The sequence below is a fragment of the Lolium rigidum genome, chromosome 1, assembly GCF_022539505.1.
Source record: "Lolium rigidum isolate FL_2022 chromosome 1, APGP_CSIRO_Lrig_0.1, whole genome shotgun sequence".
Classification (NCBI taxonomy): domain Eukaryota; kingdom Viridiplantae; phylum Streptophyta; class Magnoliopsida; order Poales; family Poaceae; genus Lolium; species Lolium rigidum.
In genome coordinates, this window is record NC_061508.1 from 66,688,399 (window position 1) to 66,706,387 (window position 17,989).

The 17,989-nt window shown below is 45.9% G+C and overlaps 1 protein-coding gene across 1 annotated transcript; it reads right to left on the reverse strand.

The window, feature by feature from the left end:
* Nucleotides 1-15,957: 15,957 nt before the first annotated feature.
* On the reverse strand, nucleotides 15,958-17,660 carry LOC124685464 (anthranilate O-methyltransferase 3-like). Its single transcript, XM_047219819.1, has 4 exons — nucleotides 17,513-17,660; nucleotides 17,008-17,418; nucleotides 16,667-16,927; nucleotides 15,958-16,575 (listed from the first exon to the last, which is right to left on the reverse strand). The coding sequence occupies exons 1-4, from the start codon at nucleotides 17,585-17,587 to the stop codon at nucleotides 16,216-16,218; spliced, it is 1,107 nt and encodes a 368-aa protein (XP_047075775.1). The 5' UTR covers nucleotides 17,588-17,660; the 3' UTR covers nucleotides 15,958-16,215.
* Nucleotides 17,661-17,989: the final 329 nt, after the last annotated feature.

Here is a 17,989-nt window from a genome sequence, read left to right on the forward strand (position 1 = left end):
CTTTGCTATTGTTCCCGTTCGTGGCTGATTCACTTGTCTGACATGTGTTGGTGCTATAATTGATGTTTAACATACTGTAGCATGCTCTTGCATGCATCTGGTGGTCATATGATCACCAGTTGCTTGTAGAAATTGCTCTATGTTGTCTGTGCCTCACTGTGGTTCACTCTGGTGCTCATCCAGTGTTGTTTGTGCTACATACAGGCTTAGCCTGTGGGTGTTGTTGTTGGCTCAAGCATCATCTGATGCTTGCAGTGAGCCTTTGGTTTACTGACAAGATGTTGGTGCTTTTGTTACTGGACTGTTTCATTTATCTGTAATTCCTTATTTTACTAGATGGATAAATGATGTGAACTAATTAACAGTGATGATCATATGGATTTAATTTGCTTGGCTAGAGGGATGCCAACACTTGTTGGGGACCCTAGCCCACTCTGAACTCCACCGGGTGATGATGCAAGTACTTGGCTTGGTGGTTTGACTGTTTTGGGTGGTTGAGGTGGCCTCAGCAGCCATTCTTGGCTGCTCAGGAAGCTCCCACCTTAGTTGGCTTGATGTGTATGGACAAATGCTTTCTGGGTAAACCATATTTGGTTGCCAGATGCTTTTAATGTTGACAAACATATATAGACACTTATTGGTCTATGCTGTCCGATGGTTTAGTCGGCTATAGGTTGTCAAGTGAACTTGTGTAGCTAGCTAGGGATTAAATCCATGTTGGATTTCTCTGATTGTGTCCCTGTGTGGACACAATCAGTGTTCCCTGGATAATCTGCTGCTGGCTTTTTCTATGTTTGCTTGTACCAAATGGCTAGATAGCCATATGATGACACAAACAGGGCTTCCTACCCTTTTGGTGTGCTTGAGATCATGCCTGTGCAATTTATGAACAAAACCATCTGGTTTGTTCATGATGATGTGTATACCTCACTCCAGCTCCTAGAAAGGTTGTTGGTGTAGAGGGTTTGCTTCTGTGATGATCTTATGCCTGCCCTGCTCCTCCTGACTTGCTGGTGATGCTTGGTTGATTTCTGGTGATGGGGAATAGGTGAGACAGCTCTGGCTGTTCACCTGTTCTTGGTGTTCTTGAGCTGTTCTTGCTAGTTCTTACCCTTTGGAGATTCTGCCGATGAGCAGCTAGGGTTTGCTGGTGAAAAAGCTTTTATATGGCTGGCCCTAGCTTCTATGGTCGACAGCTGAGCCTGGCACCATTTTGGTGACTCCCCAAGCTTGTGTGTGCTGTTATGCATGCACAAAGCCTTGTGTGCTGCCTGGTTGTGTGTGTGTGCAAGTGCTGTGCACTTGGTCTTTGAAAGGATCAGCTCGACTGATCCCTGTGCATATCCTCCCTATTCCATTTCTTTGCTAACCTGCCAAGTGGCTATGCCACTTGGCATAACACTTGTTTTATTATTATTTTTTTGTTTGTGTGCAGGGACAAAGTGATGACCAAGATGATCTTCAAGCTCAAGATTAGATGATATTCACATTGTAGTATTTAGGATAGGTTCATACTTGTACTATTATTTTATCTTCTTTTTCTATTTATCCCAATTTGTGTAATGTGTTGTAAGTAATTCCTTTATTTCAATTCTGAATATTGTAATTGACATTGTATCTTGTGTGATTATTAATAAAGCTCAAAGTTTCCCTAATGAGCTTTACTAAATAAATGTGATGTTTATATTCTTTGATTATTCATATTTGTTTAATGAATTACCTCAATTTTGAATTATGAGATATTCATATTATGTTTAAATTTGAAATTCAAAAGTTCTTGTGTTTGAATTCAATCATGCAACTTAAGTTGTAATGCAATACACTTCTCTCTTCTCAAAACCCTAATTTAATTAGGTGAGTTACAAGTTTGTCGCACTCTCGAAACCCTAACCCTGTAAGGTGTCGAGAGAGAAACTTGTCCCCTTCGATGCAGTTTTTGTTTAAAAGCGCGAAATTTCCCCAGAATTTACTATGCAATGCACATCCCTTTCTAAAATCTACCCCTCGATCGTCTCTAAACCTGGGACATTACATACCTTCATTTATCATGCAGTGCACATATTATGTACACATTTGGGAACAAAATAAAATACTACTGGGAAATCCCCATTTTTGCAGACTTGATTCTGCATATATGCACCAACCATAAATCGAATCCTCTGCTGGTTTCATTGATTAGGCCAGGTCCATGCCCTCTGTCGACCCTTTCTAGCATTAGTGAGAGAGATTGAGATTCATCAAGAGAGAGAGAGAGAGAGGATCTGCAAACCTTCACGAAGACAAGATGGAGGACCGCAGACTTTTGCATCGCTAGCTCAGAGGGAGACAGTGACGGGGATGCAGACTGGAAAACCGCCTCGTACGTGGGCGACAGGTTCCAGGCAGCTCGGATCGTCGGTGCGACCTCGATGTGTTGTCGGACGCGCGCCGGCCAGCTGGTGCGAGCATAGCAGGCCAAGCCTCAGCACCAGGCTCGCCTCATGCTCCACGAAGTCGCCGCGGTCCTCCTCCACCTTGCTCCTCCTCTAGGCCAGCCCTTCCCCAAGCGCCGTCTCCAGGAAGAGCTCGAACAGTGCCTCCTACCGCCCCCACCGCCGGCGCTGCACTTTCGCCGTCGAAGACCTCCATCCGAAGGCGAGAGAAGGGGCGGCGCGACGGGAGGAGAAGGGGCGGCGCGCGCGGACCATCGGAAGGGCGACGCGATGGGTGGAGAAGGGGAGAGGCGGCGCGGGGTGTCGGCGGGAGCTATCGCGGCAGGTGCACGAGGGGAGAGGAGGACGAGGCTCGTGGCGGCGCGATAGGGTTTGCCTGGGTTGCGTGCTCTCTTCCCGATTTGCGAGACACCGGGCCGAGCGGGCTTCAGGCGACCCATGGATAAAACGCGGATCCGCGCGAGGGCCTCGCGCCCTGGACGGAACGGCCGGCCGAGATCGCGCCACGTCAGCTCGATCGGACGACCGAAAATTCAAACGCCTGTGAGGCCCCCGTGGGGGGCATCATATACACCTCTGGATGCGCCCCCGTCCCTCTGCTGTCATACTTTTTTTTTCTCACTTGCAGATCTCCGATTAACTATTCCTGCATGTACACCACATCTAAGAGATCATCACTTGGTTATACGCATAACGTAGCCAGATCTACAAATCGATCTCGGAAACATGCGTCTCTCACACTGTCACACGCACCAAAGCAAGTAGTGGTGTCAGGCTGCTAGCTCCATGATCGTATCTGCAAACAATATGTGTCGGTTCATTCTTTGATTTTTTGTTTTGCTACTACCTGCCTAGAAAATGTATTTGTTGATGCAACTTCACCGTTTCATTGTTCACTTCATTATTCTAATATGTTATACATACATGGACATAGCAACATACATGTCACCTCGCTTACATATATATATATATATGGCATAAAGATGAATCTACTAGTTTTTATATATTACATGTTCAATTTCGGTGACATAATGTACCAGGGGCAAAAGCGACTTTTCAGGTCCCTTTGTAACACCGTTAGTGCTCGGAATGAACTAGAGTGTCATATAAGGAAAGAAAATTTGAGACATGGTCAAATAGGGAAGACAAAGTTTTTCAGGGCCAAATAAGGAATCGAAACTTTAAGCAGTGTCAAATAAGGAATTCTCTCTAATAATTATGAAAGTGGAGTGACCTAATCCTTAGATTCTGAGATCATATTTTTTGCGTTGCTCTTATACGTAAGATTTTTTTGCGGGACAAGTATTAAAACGGAGAGTCCCTATTTGCCGGTTTAATTTCCGTTTCTATTTCCCTGAAAACGCCGCTCCAGTTCCATTTTCGTTTGATTTTTTTTTTGTTTCGGTTTCCCTTCCACCAAATTCCATATATGTTTTCCATATTTCCTCACCGTTCCTGTTTTCTAGGGAAAATTCAGAAACTCTCCTCTCTCCATTTTCATCCCTGTGTACTACATATGGAAAATGTTGCATAGAAATGATTTTTTTTAAGATATAAGGATGCATGTTGTTGTGGGGAACCCCGGAGGTCAGGGCTAGACAAACCCAGATATCACATCTGGCATAAGCCTAACCTAGATCTCTAGGGCCTACAGGGTGAGAATCGGTAACACAACAGTGACTCTACGACTGAAAGCAAATATATTACAACTCTTAGCAGAGTTAAGATCCAAATTTATTACACGCGGAGGTCACTGACCACAAATCAACAAGCAACGGAAAGCAAATTATGTTATCTAGATAACAAGACTGCAAAGGGCCTAAGAGGCCATAACATAAGGCGACGTCCCAGCCCATAAGTCTCAGGCTGCCGCCTGAGGAACTCCAAACTACTCGTCGACGTCGAGGTAGAAGCCACCATCAGTTGGGAGAACTTCCTCTGAAACAAAGCATGCAAGGCTGAGTACAGGGACTCAGCAAGACTTAGTACAACCTGTTAGCAAAGCGGGTATGCGAGGCTTTATGTGGAGCTTATTTTGCGGAAAGCCAGTTTTCCTTTGTAAACAGGAGGGAGCAGAAGCTCGTCTATTCAGATCATTTTAAAAAGAGGTAAGAGAGCGATATCAACTCTAGCTCTAAGATCATCATGTTGAATCCACCGAATCTTCATCATTACCTGAACCTATCACCTAGGATCACCCCTCGACACCCTGAGAAGGGATCCTTATTCACACATTAACATCAAGTTTTACGATTAGGTTCAAGTTGTCTATGATCACGGAATCCATCACCAAGTCGTCCATAACCGTGGACACGGCTTTTCGAAAAGATTTACCCTGCGGGGGTGTACAACTTTACCCACACGCGCCGACCGACTCTTAATGCCACTATAGATTAACACACTTCCTTGGTGTGCTTGGCGAGGGTGGTCGACCAAAACCTTTCCCTTACTTCGCCTATTCCATGAGTCAAACTAAGCGGGGAGCTCCGTCATCGTAGGTAGCCACTCTCCGAGGCGGTCCCGGTCATTATGCGCGGGGATCCGGTTCAATGCCTTCAGCATCCTTCACCCTAGCCACGCCCTGTATGATGCACTTTGAAAACCTTTTCCACCTTTCCCCCATGCGTATGGCAAATGGAACTCGCAAACTAATTGACTCATGGGTAAGCTAGGTAAGTTCGGGCCAAGGGGTTCCCATGGGCCCCGTGTGGCCGTACGCTCGGTCTTGGTTCCGAAGGCGAGAACTCGAGGTCCTAGTATCGGCGAGAACGAGTCAAATCACCACATACCCATGTGGCGGCCCATCCAAGCCTTTAGCATGTTTATTAACATCATCTACGATCTTACCACGTCATCCCGACAAACTAGGTTCATTCGTAGCTCGATTCATCAACCGGATGGATCGGACTTCAACAACTAAGCATGGCTAAGCATATCATATACAAGGCCCTAGCGATGCGATCAAGCTCAACCTAGTTTCTTTGGGAGCGGTGGATCGGGAACTTTAGGCTACAAGGATAGATGGTGCACACATAGGATATCTACAACTGCCGATAAAACATATTTGAAGCGTATGCAATATGTAATAACCGAAGTAAAAGCATTTCGAAACCATATATGAACCGGGTTAGGGCTTGCCTTGTCCCTCGTTGTTCGACGCTGCTCTTCGGTGGCGTTGATCTCGAGCTCGCGTTCGGTCCCTATCGATGAAGAACCAAACACCGGAAAGGAAGAGCACAATCAAGACAAGGTACAATGCAATGCACATACAACATGATGATATGTCATATTAAAGGGGTTTGGGTAACCCTAGGTGCATCGATGGAAATTAAAGGGGTTCGGCTTCGAACCCCGACATATGAGAGGGTCAAATTAGGGTTTCTACTAAGGCTCATATTTAATTGGTTCAAAGATGTATGAAACATGGATAAACAACTAGGATTTGTTTTTCTGATCATTTTGATATATAATTTTATATTTTTCTGATTTAAAATGAATTATTTATGAATTTCCCAAGTTTAATTCATTTTAAATCAATTTCAGAAAATTAAACAAATAATAATAAAGTTGGACCCACATGTCATAATTTTATTCTTTTCTAAACATTTATGAAATTATTAAAATCCTGACCAGGGGACCCACATGTCATTATTTTTCTATTTACAGAAATTACAGAAATTAATTACAGAAAAAAATACAAAAATAAGGAAAATTGAATAATGACGTCACGCTGACGTCAGCATGACGTCAGCGCGGCCATTGCCCGCAGATGGAGCTCGGATTGACCTCCAATCGGAGGCTCCCGTGGGCGGGAGGACGCGTGAGAGGGGCAAACGACGCGGGGCGACGCGGCGAGCCGTTAGGTGGCGGCGCCGCCCTCGATTGGTCGCCGGAGCATGGCCGACGGCCATGTCCGAGCGGCGGCCGGGCGGAGGCATGGCGCGGCGGAGCTAGAGAGGGGAAGGGAGCAGGCCGAGGGCATCACGGAGGACCAGGGGCTCACCCTCGACGCGTTGGTGCGGTCGGCGACGCCGGAGAGGGCTCGCCGGCGGCGGAATCGAAGGTGGCCGGCCGGCTACTGCAAGGTTAGGGTTAGGGTTTCTTGGGCGCGGGAGAGCACGGGGAGGAGAAATAGGGGGAGCTAGGGTTCGGCGGCGCGGCGGCGGGCTTCTTATAGCCGCCGGGGGGCGGCGAGGACGATCGTGGCCGGCCGGAGCATCGGGTGGCCGGCCGTGCGCCACCGAGCAGCTTCGGTGCGCGGGGAGACGATGACAAATTTCCAAAAACCCCCCTGCGGGGTAGTTGGGCTGGGTGGTGGGTTTGGCTGGGCCACTTGGGCCGTGTTGGGTGCGGCCAGAGAGGGGAAAAGAGAGAAAGAGGTGGGGCTGAGCCCAAGGAGAGGGAAGAGAGGGTTCTCTCTCTCTCTTTTTCTATTTTTTTCTCCTTTTTCTATTTCTCCAATTCAATTCAAATTTGAATCTGTTTGAATTTGATTTGAAAACTCAAACTTTTCGGAGATATTTCTAAACACACATGGCCTTATTGAGAAACAACAAAACCATGTTGCTTAGTATTAAAAACTTGCAAGCTTTGAATGAGAAAGAAATAGAGAGGGATTTGCATAATTCAAAAAATGGAGATGCAAATTTTGTTCCAATGCAAACTAAATGCATGAAATGCACATGATCACTCCTTTATTTAGATAAACAAGGTTGGGATGTTACAACTCTACCCCCTTACAAGAATCTCGTCCTCGAGATTCCTAGATTTTAGAAAAGAAGGAAGGGTACTCAGATCGTAAACGATCTTCTCGTTCCCAGGTTGCTTCTTGCTCAGAATGATTAGACCACTGAACTTTCAGGAACTTGATGCTCTGACGTCGAGTTTTACGCTCGGCTTCATCAAGGATACGAACAGGATGTTCTCGATAAGTTAGATCCTCTTGAAGGTCAAGAGTCTCGTGATCAACACCACGGATAGGATCTTTGAAGCAACGCTTGAGTTGAGACACATGGAAGACATCATGAACTTCAGGAAAGTTGGAAGGTAACTCCAACTTGTAGGAAACATTACCACGCTTGGCAAGGACGCGGAAAGGACCAACATAGCGAGGTGCTAGTTTGCCTGTGATACCGAAACGACGGACACCCTTGAGAGGAGTGACCCGAAGATAAGCTTGATCACCAATTTCATACTTCACTTCTTGATGATGGCGATCATAATAGCTCTTTTGACGTGACTGAGCAGTTTTCAGGCGCTCGCGAATGATGCGAACTTGATCTTCTGCTTCATTGATTATATCTGGTCCGAAGAACTTTCTTTCTCCAGGTTTCGGACCAGTTCAAAGGAGTTCTACACCTTACGCCATACAAAGCTTCAAAAGGTGCCATGCCCAGGCTAGATTGGAAGGCTGTTGTTATAAGTGAACTCGGCAAATGGAAGGCACTTTTCCCAATCTTTACCGAAGGATATAACACGAGCCACTGAGCATGTCTTCAAGAATTTGATTCACTCTTTCGGTTTGACCACCGGTTTGAGGATGATAGGTCTGTCTTTGAAGGAAAGACGAGTTCCCATAGCTTGTTGAAAGCTAGACCAGAACTTTGAGGTGAAAAGACTTCCACGATCAGAGATGATCTTCTTAGGAACACCATGAAGAGTGACTATCCGTGAGATATATAGATCTGCTAGTTGACTAGCTTTTATGTCTTCTCGGATAGGAAGGAAGTGAGCAACCTTGGATAGACGGTCAATGACTACCCATATAGCATCTCTTCCATTTTTGGTCTTGGGGAGACCGGTAATGAAGTCCATGCCAATTTCATCCCATTTCCACTCTGGAGTAGATAGAGGTTGGAGAGTGCCAGCAGGTCTTTGATGTTCAGCTTTTACGCGACGACAAACGTCGCATTCAGCAACAAACTTAGCGATCTCTTGTTTCATCCCAGACCACGAGAATCTTTGGCGGAGATCCCGATACATCTTGGTACTACCAGGATGGATGGAGAGGGGTGATTCATGAGCTTCTTTAAGGATTAGCTCTTTGAGATCCTGTTTATCCGGCACGACTAGACGCTTACCGAAATAAACGGTACCTTGATCATCGATGGAGAAACATTTAGCAACTCCGCTAGCAATGTTCTTCTTGATCTCGGTAATGCCAGAATCTTGCTTCTGAGCCTTATTGATCTGGTCTTCAAGAGAGGGCTTCACCTCAAGATTAGCAAGGAATCCACTAGGAACAATCTCAAGGTTGAGTTTTGCAAGTTCCTCATAGAGAGAAGGTTGCGCTTGCTTAACCATCAGATTGTTGCAATAGGACTTCCGACTTAGCGCATCAGCAACGACATTGGCTTTGCCGGGTTTATAGTTGAGACCTAGATCATAATCTTTTATGACTTCCAACCATCTTCTCTGTCTGTTATTCAGATCCGGTTGGGTGAAAAGATACTTCAGACTTTGATGATCTGAGTACAACTCGCAACGATTACCATAAAGGTAAGGTCGCCATTGCTTAAGAGCATGGATCACAGCTGCAAGCTCGAGATCATGAGTAGGATAATTTAGCTCATGTGGTTTCAACTGTCGAGAGGCATAGGCCACCACATGACCATCTTGCATCAGCACACATCCGAGCCCTTGGAGAGAGGCGTCGCAATAGACAACGAAGTCTTTGCTTGTGTCCGGAAGGACGAGCACAGGAGCAGTAGTCAGCTTGGTTTTCAAAACCTGGAAACTCTCTTCAGCCTTTTCTGACCATTCGAACTTCTTGTCTTTCTTGAGAAGATCGGTCATTGGCTTGGCAATCTTGGAGAAATTTTCAATGAATCGGCGGTAATAACCCGCCAGACCGAGAAAACTACGAATCTCCTTAGGCTGACTTAGGTGTCTTCCGAGTCAAGAACGGCTTGAACTTTATCTGGAATGACTGCAACACCTTTTTCAGAGATAACATGACCAAGGAAGATGAGCTCTCTTAACCAGAACTCACATTTAGAAAACTTGGCGTAGAGACGGTGTTCACGAAGTTTGGTTAGCACCAGACGAAGATGTTCATCATGTTCATCTTCGGTTTTGGAGTAGATCAGAATATTGTCGATGTAGACCACGACGAACTTGTCGAGATATTCCATGAAAACAGAGTTCATGAGCCGCATAAAAGTGGCAGGAGCATTTGTAAGGCCAAAGGACATGACAGTGTACTCGTAAAGACCATAACGAGTTGTGAACGCTGTCTTTGGAATGTCCTTTTTGCGGATTTTGATTTGATGGTACCCTGATCTCAAATCCATCTTGGAGAAAACTGTGGCACTAGGACAAGCGATCAAAAAGATCATTGATTGTAGGAAGAGGGTATTTGTTCTTGATTGTCACTGCGTTGAGCGGACGGTAATCAACAACCAGCCGCGGAATATTGGTATCTCTCTTCTTGACAAAGAGGGCAGGGCAACCCCAGGAGGAAGTACTGGGTTGTATGAAGTTCTTCTCTTCCAACTCCTCTAACTGCTTCTTCAGTTCAACCAGCTCTTCCGGAGGCATACGATATGGTCTCAGGAAACAGGAGGCAGTTCCGGGAACCAACTCAATGACAAAGTCCACACTTCGATCAGGTGGCATGCCAGGTAACTCTTCAGGGAAAGACATCCGGAAAGTCACGGACCACCCGGACATCGGAGATTTCTGGTTTAGGCGAGGCTTCAATGGCATACAACTCGGCTGCAGGGGTAAACCTTGCCGACGGAGGTATTGCGAGATGGAGCCCGGTATAGAATGCTTTTGCCGGAAAGATCGGTCAGCACAATAGACCTGGCTGAACAATCAATGACAGCCTTATGCTTTACTAGCCAATCCATGCCCAATATGACATCAATGTCAGTTGACTTGAGGGCAATGAGAGAGGTAGGGAACCACACTGGCCCTATACTGATTATAACCTCAGGGGTAATCCAGATAGTTTGCCAATGAGAACCAGGAGTTGTGATCTCTAGAGGGAAGGGCATTGTCTCGAAGGGTATATCATGCTTTCTTGCAAACTCTTGAGATATGAATGTATGCGATGCTCCGGAATCAAACAGAACTGTAGCTAGGATTGAGTTTATATAGAGCATACCCATTAGGACGCTTGGATCCTCTTCAACCTCATCAGCAGAGACATGGGTCAGATGAGCACGACCAGAGGAGAGATATTTGTCATCCTTCTTGGGCTGAGAATATCCGCGACCAGCAGACTTCTGAGGGCACTCCTTTGAGTAGTGGCCAGGCTGACCACAAGAGTAGCAAGCACCACTAGGCACAGTACCCATGGCAGGGCGATAGCTTGAACCACCAGAGGGTGGCTTTGAGTTATTGCCGGAAGACCTTGGTGCATAGGGAGCACGAGGTACGGCATTGTAAGGGATCCGGACTCGGCGCTTCTTGTTGTGAGAGGAAGACGCACGAGAATCACCTTCTTCACGCTTCTTGGATTTTTCCATTTCCTTTCTTCCGTTCTCCATCGGAAGAGCACGGTTATGCGGGTCTTGGAATGACTCGAAGGTGAAAGGAAGCATCTCATAGCGAAGCTCGGGGTTAAGTCCCTTTCGGAACAGATCTTGCTTGTCAGCATCATCAACCACATCACGTGGTGCATAGCGAGACAGCTGAGTGAACTCACGTCCATATGTCTCCACATCCATCTTCCCCTGACTGAAATCCAGGAATTCCCTTCTTTTGATGTCCATGACAGTCTTGGGGATATAGGCTGCACGGAAAGCTGTGACAAACTCCTCCCAGGTAACATCATGTCCTGGCGCTTGAAGAGCCAGAAAACCTTCCCACCAAGAACCAGCGGCACCTTCTAAGCTGGTAGGTGGCGAAGTTCACGCGTTCACCCGGTGGAACATGAAGAGCATTGAACTTGCGCTCGATGGTGCGAAGCCAATCATCGGCATCAAGAGGCTCCTTAGGGTGGGTGAAGACGAGGAGGTAGTGCACGGATGAAGTCCCCAAGTGTGACACGGTTGTCGGGACGACGTTACGTGTTTTGAGCTACACGCTCCGGGAGTTGTTCATTCCTCGGGCGGTTGGTCTCAATGTTGTTAAGAACCTGCGCCATTGTGGGAGGTGGCGGCAGTTCCTGTTCAGCATTGTTTTGTCCACGTCGGTTACGACCACGACCACGACCAGCCATCCTGAAGAGAAAGACAAAGATCATGAGAAACAGATTCCTTAGAAAGGATTCAACGGAATGATAACATTCACTGAATAGAAGGAACAAGATTCAGATCAACTGATGTAACTTTAGGAACACTGAGCTAAGCAACCAAGTACGGAGTACTTTTTAGAGAAAACAACCCAAACCCGTAGATCCTATAAGTTTGGAAATAACAGGGTAGAGGTAAAACCTTTTTCAATCAAAACAAGGTAAGATGACTCGAGCATTAGAATGACACCAGATAAGGAGTAAAAAGAATCCTATTCAGATGTTTTTGCAAATACCTTTAACTTTCAAATAGTTTTCACAACTACTAGACTCAACATCGACCAGTCGAAAGGGTTTCCTATAGGCAGTCCTGCTCTGATACCAAAACCTGTGGGGAACCCCGGAGGTCAGGGCTAGACAAACCCAGATATCACATCTGGCATAAGCCTAACCTAGATCTCTAGGGCCTACAGGGTGAGAATCGGTAACACAACGGTGACTCTACGGCCGAAAGCAAATATATTACAACTCTTAGCGAGTTAAGATCCAAATTTATTACACGCGGAGGTCACCGACCACAAATCAACAAGCAACGGAAAGCAAATTATGTTATCTAGATAACAAGATCGCAAAGGGCCTAAGAGGCCATAACATAAGGCGACGTCCCAGCCCATAAGTCTCGAGCTGCCGCTCGAGGAACTCCAAACTACTCGTCGACGTCGAGGTAGAAGCCACCATCGGTTGGGAGAACTTCCTCCGAAACAAAGCATGCAAGGCTGAGTACGGGGACTCGGCAAGACTTAGTACAACCTGTTAGCAAAGCGGGTATGCGAGGCTTTATGTGGAGCTTATTTTGCGGAAAGCCGGTTTTCCTTTGTAAACGGGAGGGAGCGAAGCTCGTCTATTCGAGATCATTTTAAAAGAGGTAAGAGAGCGATATCAACTCTAGCTCTAAGATCATCATGTTGAATCCACCGAATCTTCATCATTACCCGAACCTATCACCTAGGATCACCCCTCGACACCCCGAGAAGGGATCCTTATTCACACATTAACATCAAGTTTTACGATTAGGTTCAAGTTGTCTATGATCACGGAATCCATCACCAAGTCGTCCATAACCGTGGACACGGCTTTTCGAAAAGATTTACCCTGCGGGGGTGTACAACTTTACCCACACGCGCCGACCAGACTCTTAATGCCACTATAGATTAACACACTTCCTTGGTGTCTTTGGCGAGAGGGTGGTCGACCAAAACCTTTCCCTTACTTCGCCTATTCCATGAGTCAAACTAAGCCGGGAGCTCCGTCATCGTAGGTAGCCACTCTCCGAGGCGGTCCGGTCATTATGCGCGGGGATCCGGTTCAATGCCTTCGGCATCCTTCACCCTAGCCACGCCCTGTATGATGCACTTTGAAAACCTTTTCCACCTTTCCCCCATGCGTATGGCAAATGGAACTCGCAAACTAATTGACTCATGGGTAAGCTAGGTAAGTTCGGGCCAAGGGGTTCCCATGGGCCCCGTGTGGCTGTACGCTCAGTCTTGGTTCCGAAGGCGAGAACTCGGGTCCTAGTATCGGCGAGAACGAGTCAAATCACCACATACCCATGTGGCGGCCCATCCAAGCCTTTAGCATGTTTATTAACATCATCTCTGATCTTACCACGTCATCCTGACAAACTAGGTTCATTCGTAGCTCTGATTCATCAACCGGATGGATCAGACTTCAACAGCTAAGCATGGCTAAGCATATCATATACAAGGCCCTAGCGATGCGATCAAGCTCAACCTAGTTTTTTTGGGAGCGGTGGATCGAGAACTTTAGGCTACAAGGATAGAATGGTGCACACATAGGATATCTACAACTGCCGATAAAACATATTTGAAGCGTATGCAATATGTAATAACCGGAAGTAAAAGCATTTCGAAACCATATATGAACCAGGTTAGGGCTTGCCTTGTCCCTCGTTGTTCGACGTCGCTCTTCGGTGGCGTTGATCTCGAGCTCGCGTTCGGTCCCTATCGATGAAGAACCAAACACCGGAAAGGAAGAGCACAATCAAGACAAGGTACAATGCAATGCACATACAACATGATGATATGTCATATTAAAGGGGTTTGGGTAACCCTAGGTGCATCGATGGAAATTAAAGGGGTTCGGCTTCGAACCCCGACATATGAGAGGGGTCAAATTAGGGTTTCTACTAAGGCTCATATTTAATTGGTTCAAAGATGTATGAAACATGGATAAACAACTAGGATTTGTTTTTCTGATCATTTTGATATATAATTTTATATTTTTCTGATTTAAAATGAATTATTTATGAATTTCCCAAGTTTAATTCATTTTAAATCAATTTCGAGAAAATTAAACAAATAATAATAAAGTTGGACCCACATGTCATAATTTTATTCTTTTCTAAAATATTTCCTAAATTGATAAAATTCTGACCAGGGGACCCACATGTCATTATTTTTCTATTTACAGAAATTACAGAAATTAATTACAGAAAAATACAAAAATAAGGAAAATTGAATAATGACGTCACGCTGACGTCAGCATGACGTCAGCGCGGCCATTGCCCGCAGATGGAGCTCGGGTTGACCTCCAATCGGAGGCTCCGTGGCGCGGAGGACGCGTGAGAGAGGGCAAACGACGCGGGCGACGCGGCGAGCCGTTGGATGGCGGCGCCGCCTCGATTGGTCGCCGGAGCATGGCCGACGGCCATGTCCGAGCGGCGGCCGGGGCGGAGGCATGCGCGCGGCGGAGCTAGAGAGGCGAAGGGAGCGGGCCGAGGGCATCACGAGGACCAGGGGCTCACCCTCGACGCGTTGGTGCGGTCGGCGACGCCGGGAGAGGGCTCGCGGCGGCCGGAATCGAAGGTGGCCGGCGGCTATCGCAAGGTTAGGGTTAGGGTTTCTTGGGCGCGGGAGAGCACGGGGAGGAGAAATAGGGGAGCTAGGGTTCGGCGGCGCGGCGGCGGGCTTCTTATAGCCGCCGGGGGGCGGCGGGGACGATCGTGGCCGGCCGGAGCATCGGGTGGCCGGCCGTGCGCCACCGAGCAGCTTCGGTGCGCGGGGAGACGATGACAAATTTCCAAAAACCCCCCTGCGGGGTAGTTGGGCTGGGTGGTGGGTTTGGCTGGGCCACTTGGGCCGTGTTGGGTGCGGCCAGAGAGGGGAAAAGAGAGAAAGAGGTGGGCTGAGCCCAAGGAGAGGGAAGAGAGGGTTCTCTCTCTCTCTTTTTCTATTTTTTTCTCCTTTTTCTATTTCTCCAATTCAATTCAAATTTGAATCTGTTTGAATTTGATTTGAAAACTCAAACTTTTCAGAGATATTTCTAAACACACATGGCCTTATTGAGAAACAACAAAACCATGTTGCTTAGTATTAAAAACTTGCAAGCTTTGAATGAGAAAGAAATAGAGAGGGATTTGCATAATTCAAAAAAAATGGAGATGCAAATTTTGTTCCAATGCAAACTAAATGCATGAAATGCACATGATCACTCCTTTATTTAGATAAACAAGGTTGGGATGTTACAGTTGTATTGTGATAATTCAACGTAATACTCGTCACCAGATCTATTCCAACCCGACAGTTGGATGCAGCGGGCGTAGCGGGTACTGACCGTGCAAATATTTTTTGTGTTATCGATCATGGTCAGCAAAGCATGCTGCATGGGCATAGGTAGATCACCGAAGGGTGCTGTGCTATGTGGCCGTTCTGCAGCTTGGCGACAGCTCTTCCAGGTCTTGCAAATCGAGATCTGATCCTGAAATGTGCAAATAACTGGCATGCCATCATGCACAACTCATTCATGTCGACACTCAGATCTACTGCGACCATATCTTGCTGCTTCGGACAATAAGTCAATAACATAGGTGGCAGAGAGTGACTGCTTGGGGCAGGTCGTTCAAGAGAAACTGAGGCTTCATGGCTTGGTTTTGTTGTATTGTTCTGCTGTCACACCGAACAAACACTTCAGAGAACGACATAGGGTGTTCGAGCCGTGCGCACTTTTTTCATCTGCAATGTTTGAGGAAGAAGAACCTAGAACATAAAGTGTGGAAGAAAATGTCGTGCACACTTAGTTCACGACCACCTTCTAGAGCACTGGCATGGGCCCAGCATGCGGCCTTTTGATTTTGAATTATGATGATGGTTTCTAATTTGGTGCCAAAATATGTCTGCCATAAGTGAAATGACTAAAAATCAGTGAAGGCTAATCATTATGGTTTTCCGATGGACCGAGATTTCTATATGAAGTGTGCTGAAATCCAGCAGAAGTTTTAGAAAATTTTGAATAAATAATATAGAATTCATGTGTACAACTGAATGGTTAAAGTTTGTAAAACTTCGATGAAACTCCATTCAAAGTGATTATCACTTACCAATTATGATAGCACACATCAAACAGTACACAGATTTCATCCTACTGGAACACAGACACATAGGACCACACTCGACTGACAGGAATCACGTCGCTGGACAATAACACGTTCAGAGCTTGTGACATACAACCAACGGGGAGATGCAACGATTCAGTAAGACCCATACACATTTAGTTCATACAATACACATTGAACACAGATATATGTTATCCTTTCTTCAAGGACAAGACTATGATGGAGTACTTGGTCTTCTCCCTCTCAAGGTGTTCAGCAACGTTATGCGCGTACTTATCAAAGAGGGCATCGAGCACAGATTCACCGAAATGCCTCCCAAAAAGAGGCTCCATCACTGCTCTCAAGCACTTGGCGACGTTCATGCCACTTTGGAGAGGGTCGTCCACGTGATCGCTCTTTGAGTAGTCATAAGGATCCCAGTTGTGCTCGAACAATTCAATCTTGTTAATGTCGAATAATTCGCTTTGCTTGACCACCATCTTCACTTCATCGACCGACGGTCCGTAAATGGGCAGGTTGAAAGAATCAAGCTTTTCCTTCCCCACTAGGCCCTATTGTGATACCATTAAAAAGAAGTTTCATGGAATTTAGATGTTAAAGAAAAATCTCGTTAGTTACTGTTGGATTTACTATTATAGTTACCTCTTCAACCAGGAATTGTATAGATTTTGCAAGTAACCCATACACAAGATTCAGCTCTCCACTGTATGCATCCTCATTTTTCCTTCCAAGAAATATCAGCAACATTTGTCCACCAAACACAAGTTCTTCATATCGAAGTTTGAGGAAGAGCAGAAAGTCCTTTTGAAATAGCTCCTGGTACAGTTTTACCACATATGGTGGTGTATTCTTGGCAATGTAAATGTTTCCTTCGTTTGGGTTGCCCTCTAATCCATCAAGAAACTGCATGGCATAAGACAAATCTTAGGACTAAGTTAAGAACAGAGACATAAAAGTTAATTATGCTTTGTGAATCTTCGAACCTGAGAGCGCCAATGGAGGGAATATGACGAGTGAAAAAGATGAACACTCTTGTCAGGAAAAAGCCTCCTGTAGCAGGAGCCTGGCAACCCGGTAATATAAAATGGAGGTAGCGTGTCTCCCTCGTGTCCCACTGCCATTGATTCCTTGAACCCTTTAAGTGACAGGAAGAGATGATTGAAGTCGTTTACAGGTAGATCACTGAGGAAAAACTGGAGCTCGACCTTGGTACTGGCACCCAGCTCGCGACGGTGGGAACACATCGCTTCGATCACCTTCGAAACAAAGAAGAGTGTGTTTTCACTAGAGGAGCAGCCTAGATCACAAATGGTCATCGTTGGACGGGAAAGAGCCATGTACACTTCCCTTACAGCCTTGTCAAGCAACGGTGTAGTCTCGAGCAAAGCCCTCCGCTAGCATACATAAACGCAAGAGAAAGTTCTTAACCAACTTTATGTGCTATATCTGAAGCTAGGAGTCTAGCTAGAAGATTATATATTTACAAACCTGAAGCCACGAGTTTTTGGCATAGCTGGTCTCTCCTCCCCCTTTGGCCATATGAAGGACATGCTCTATCGTCATGGCAACCAGAAGATCTGATATGATGATAATAGTTTCAGTAGGAAGAACAACATTGTGTGTGCTCCGATCGATTGAGCATATATATAGGGCCAAGATCCAGAGATCTGTAGCTATTATTATATAATACTGAAGCCACGAGTAGTTGGCAGGTCTCTACAGGCACAACATTAATTTTGATACTTGCATCTACCAGTATTTGTTGGTAGAATTAATAGTCGTGTAATATTTTAATCATTGTCGACTACTGTACTAAAAACAAAACAGTGCAAGGTCTAGAAGAAGCACACGTAAATGCACATTACCAAAAATATTTTGGTAGTAGTGGACTCAACTATTGGTGGGTAAAATTTATTGAAAGATTAAAAGACATATACAGCTGTTTCATTATTGTGGAGCCGTTTC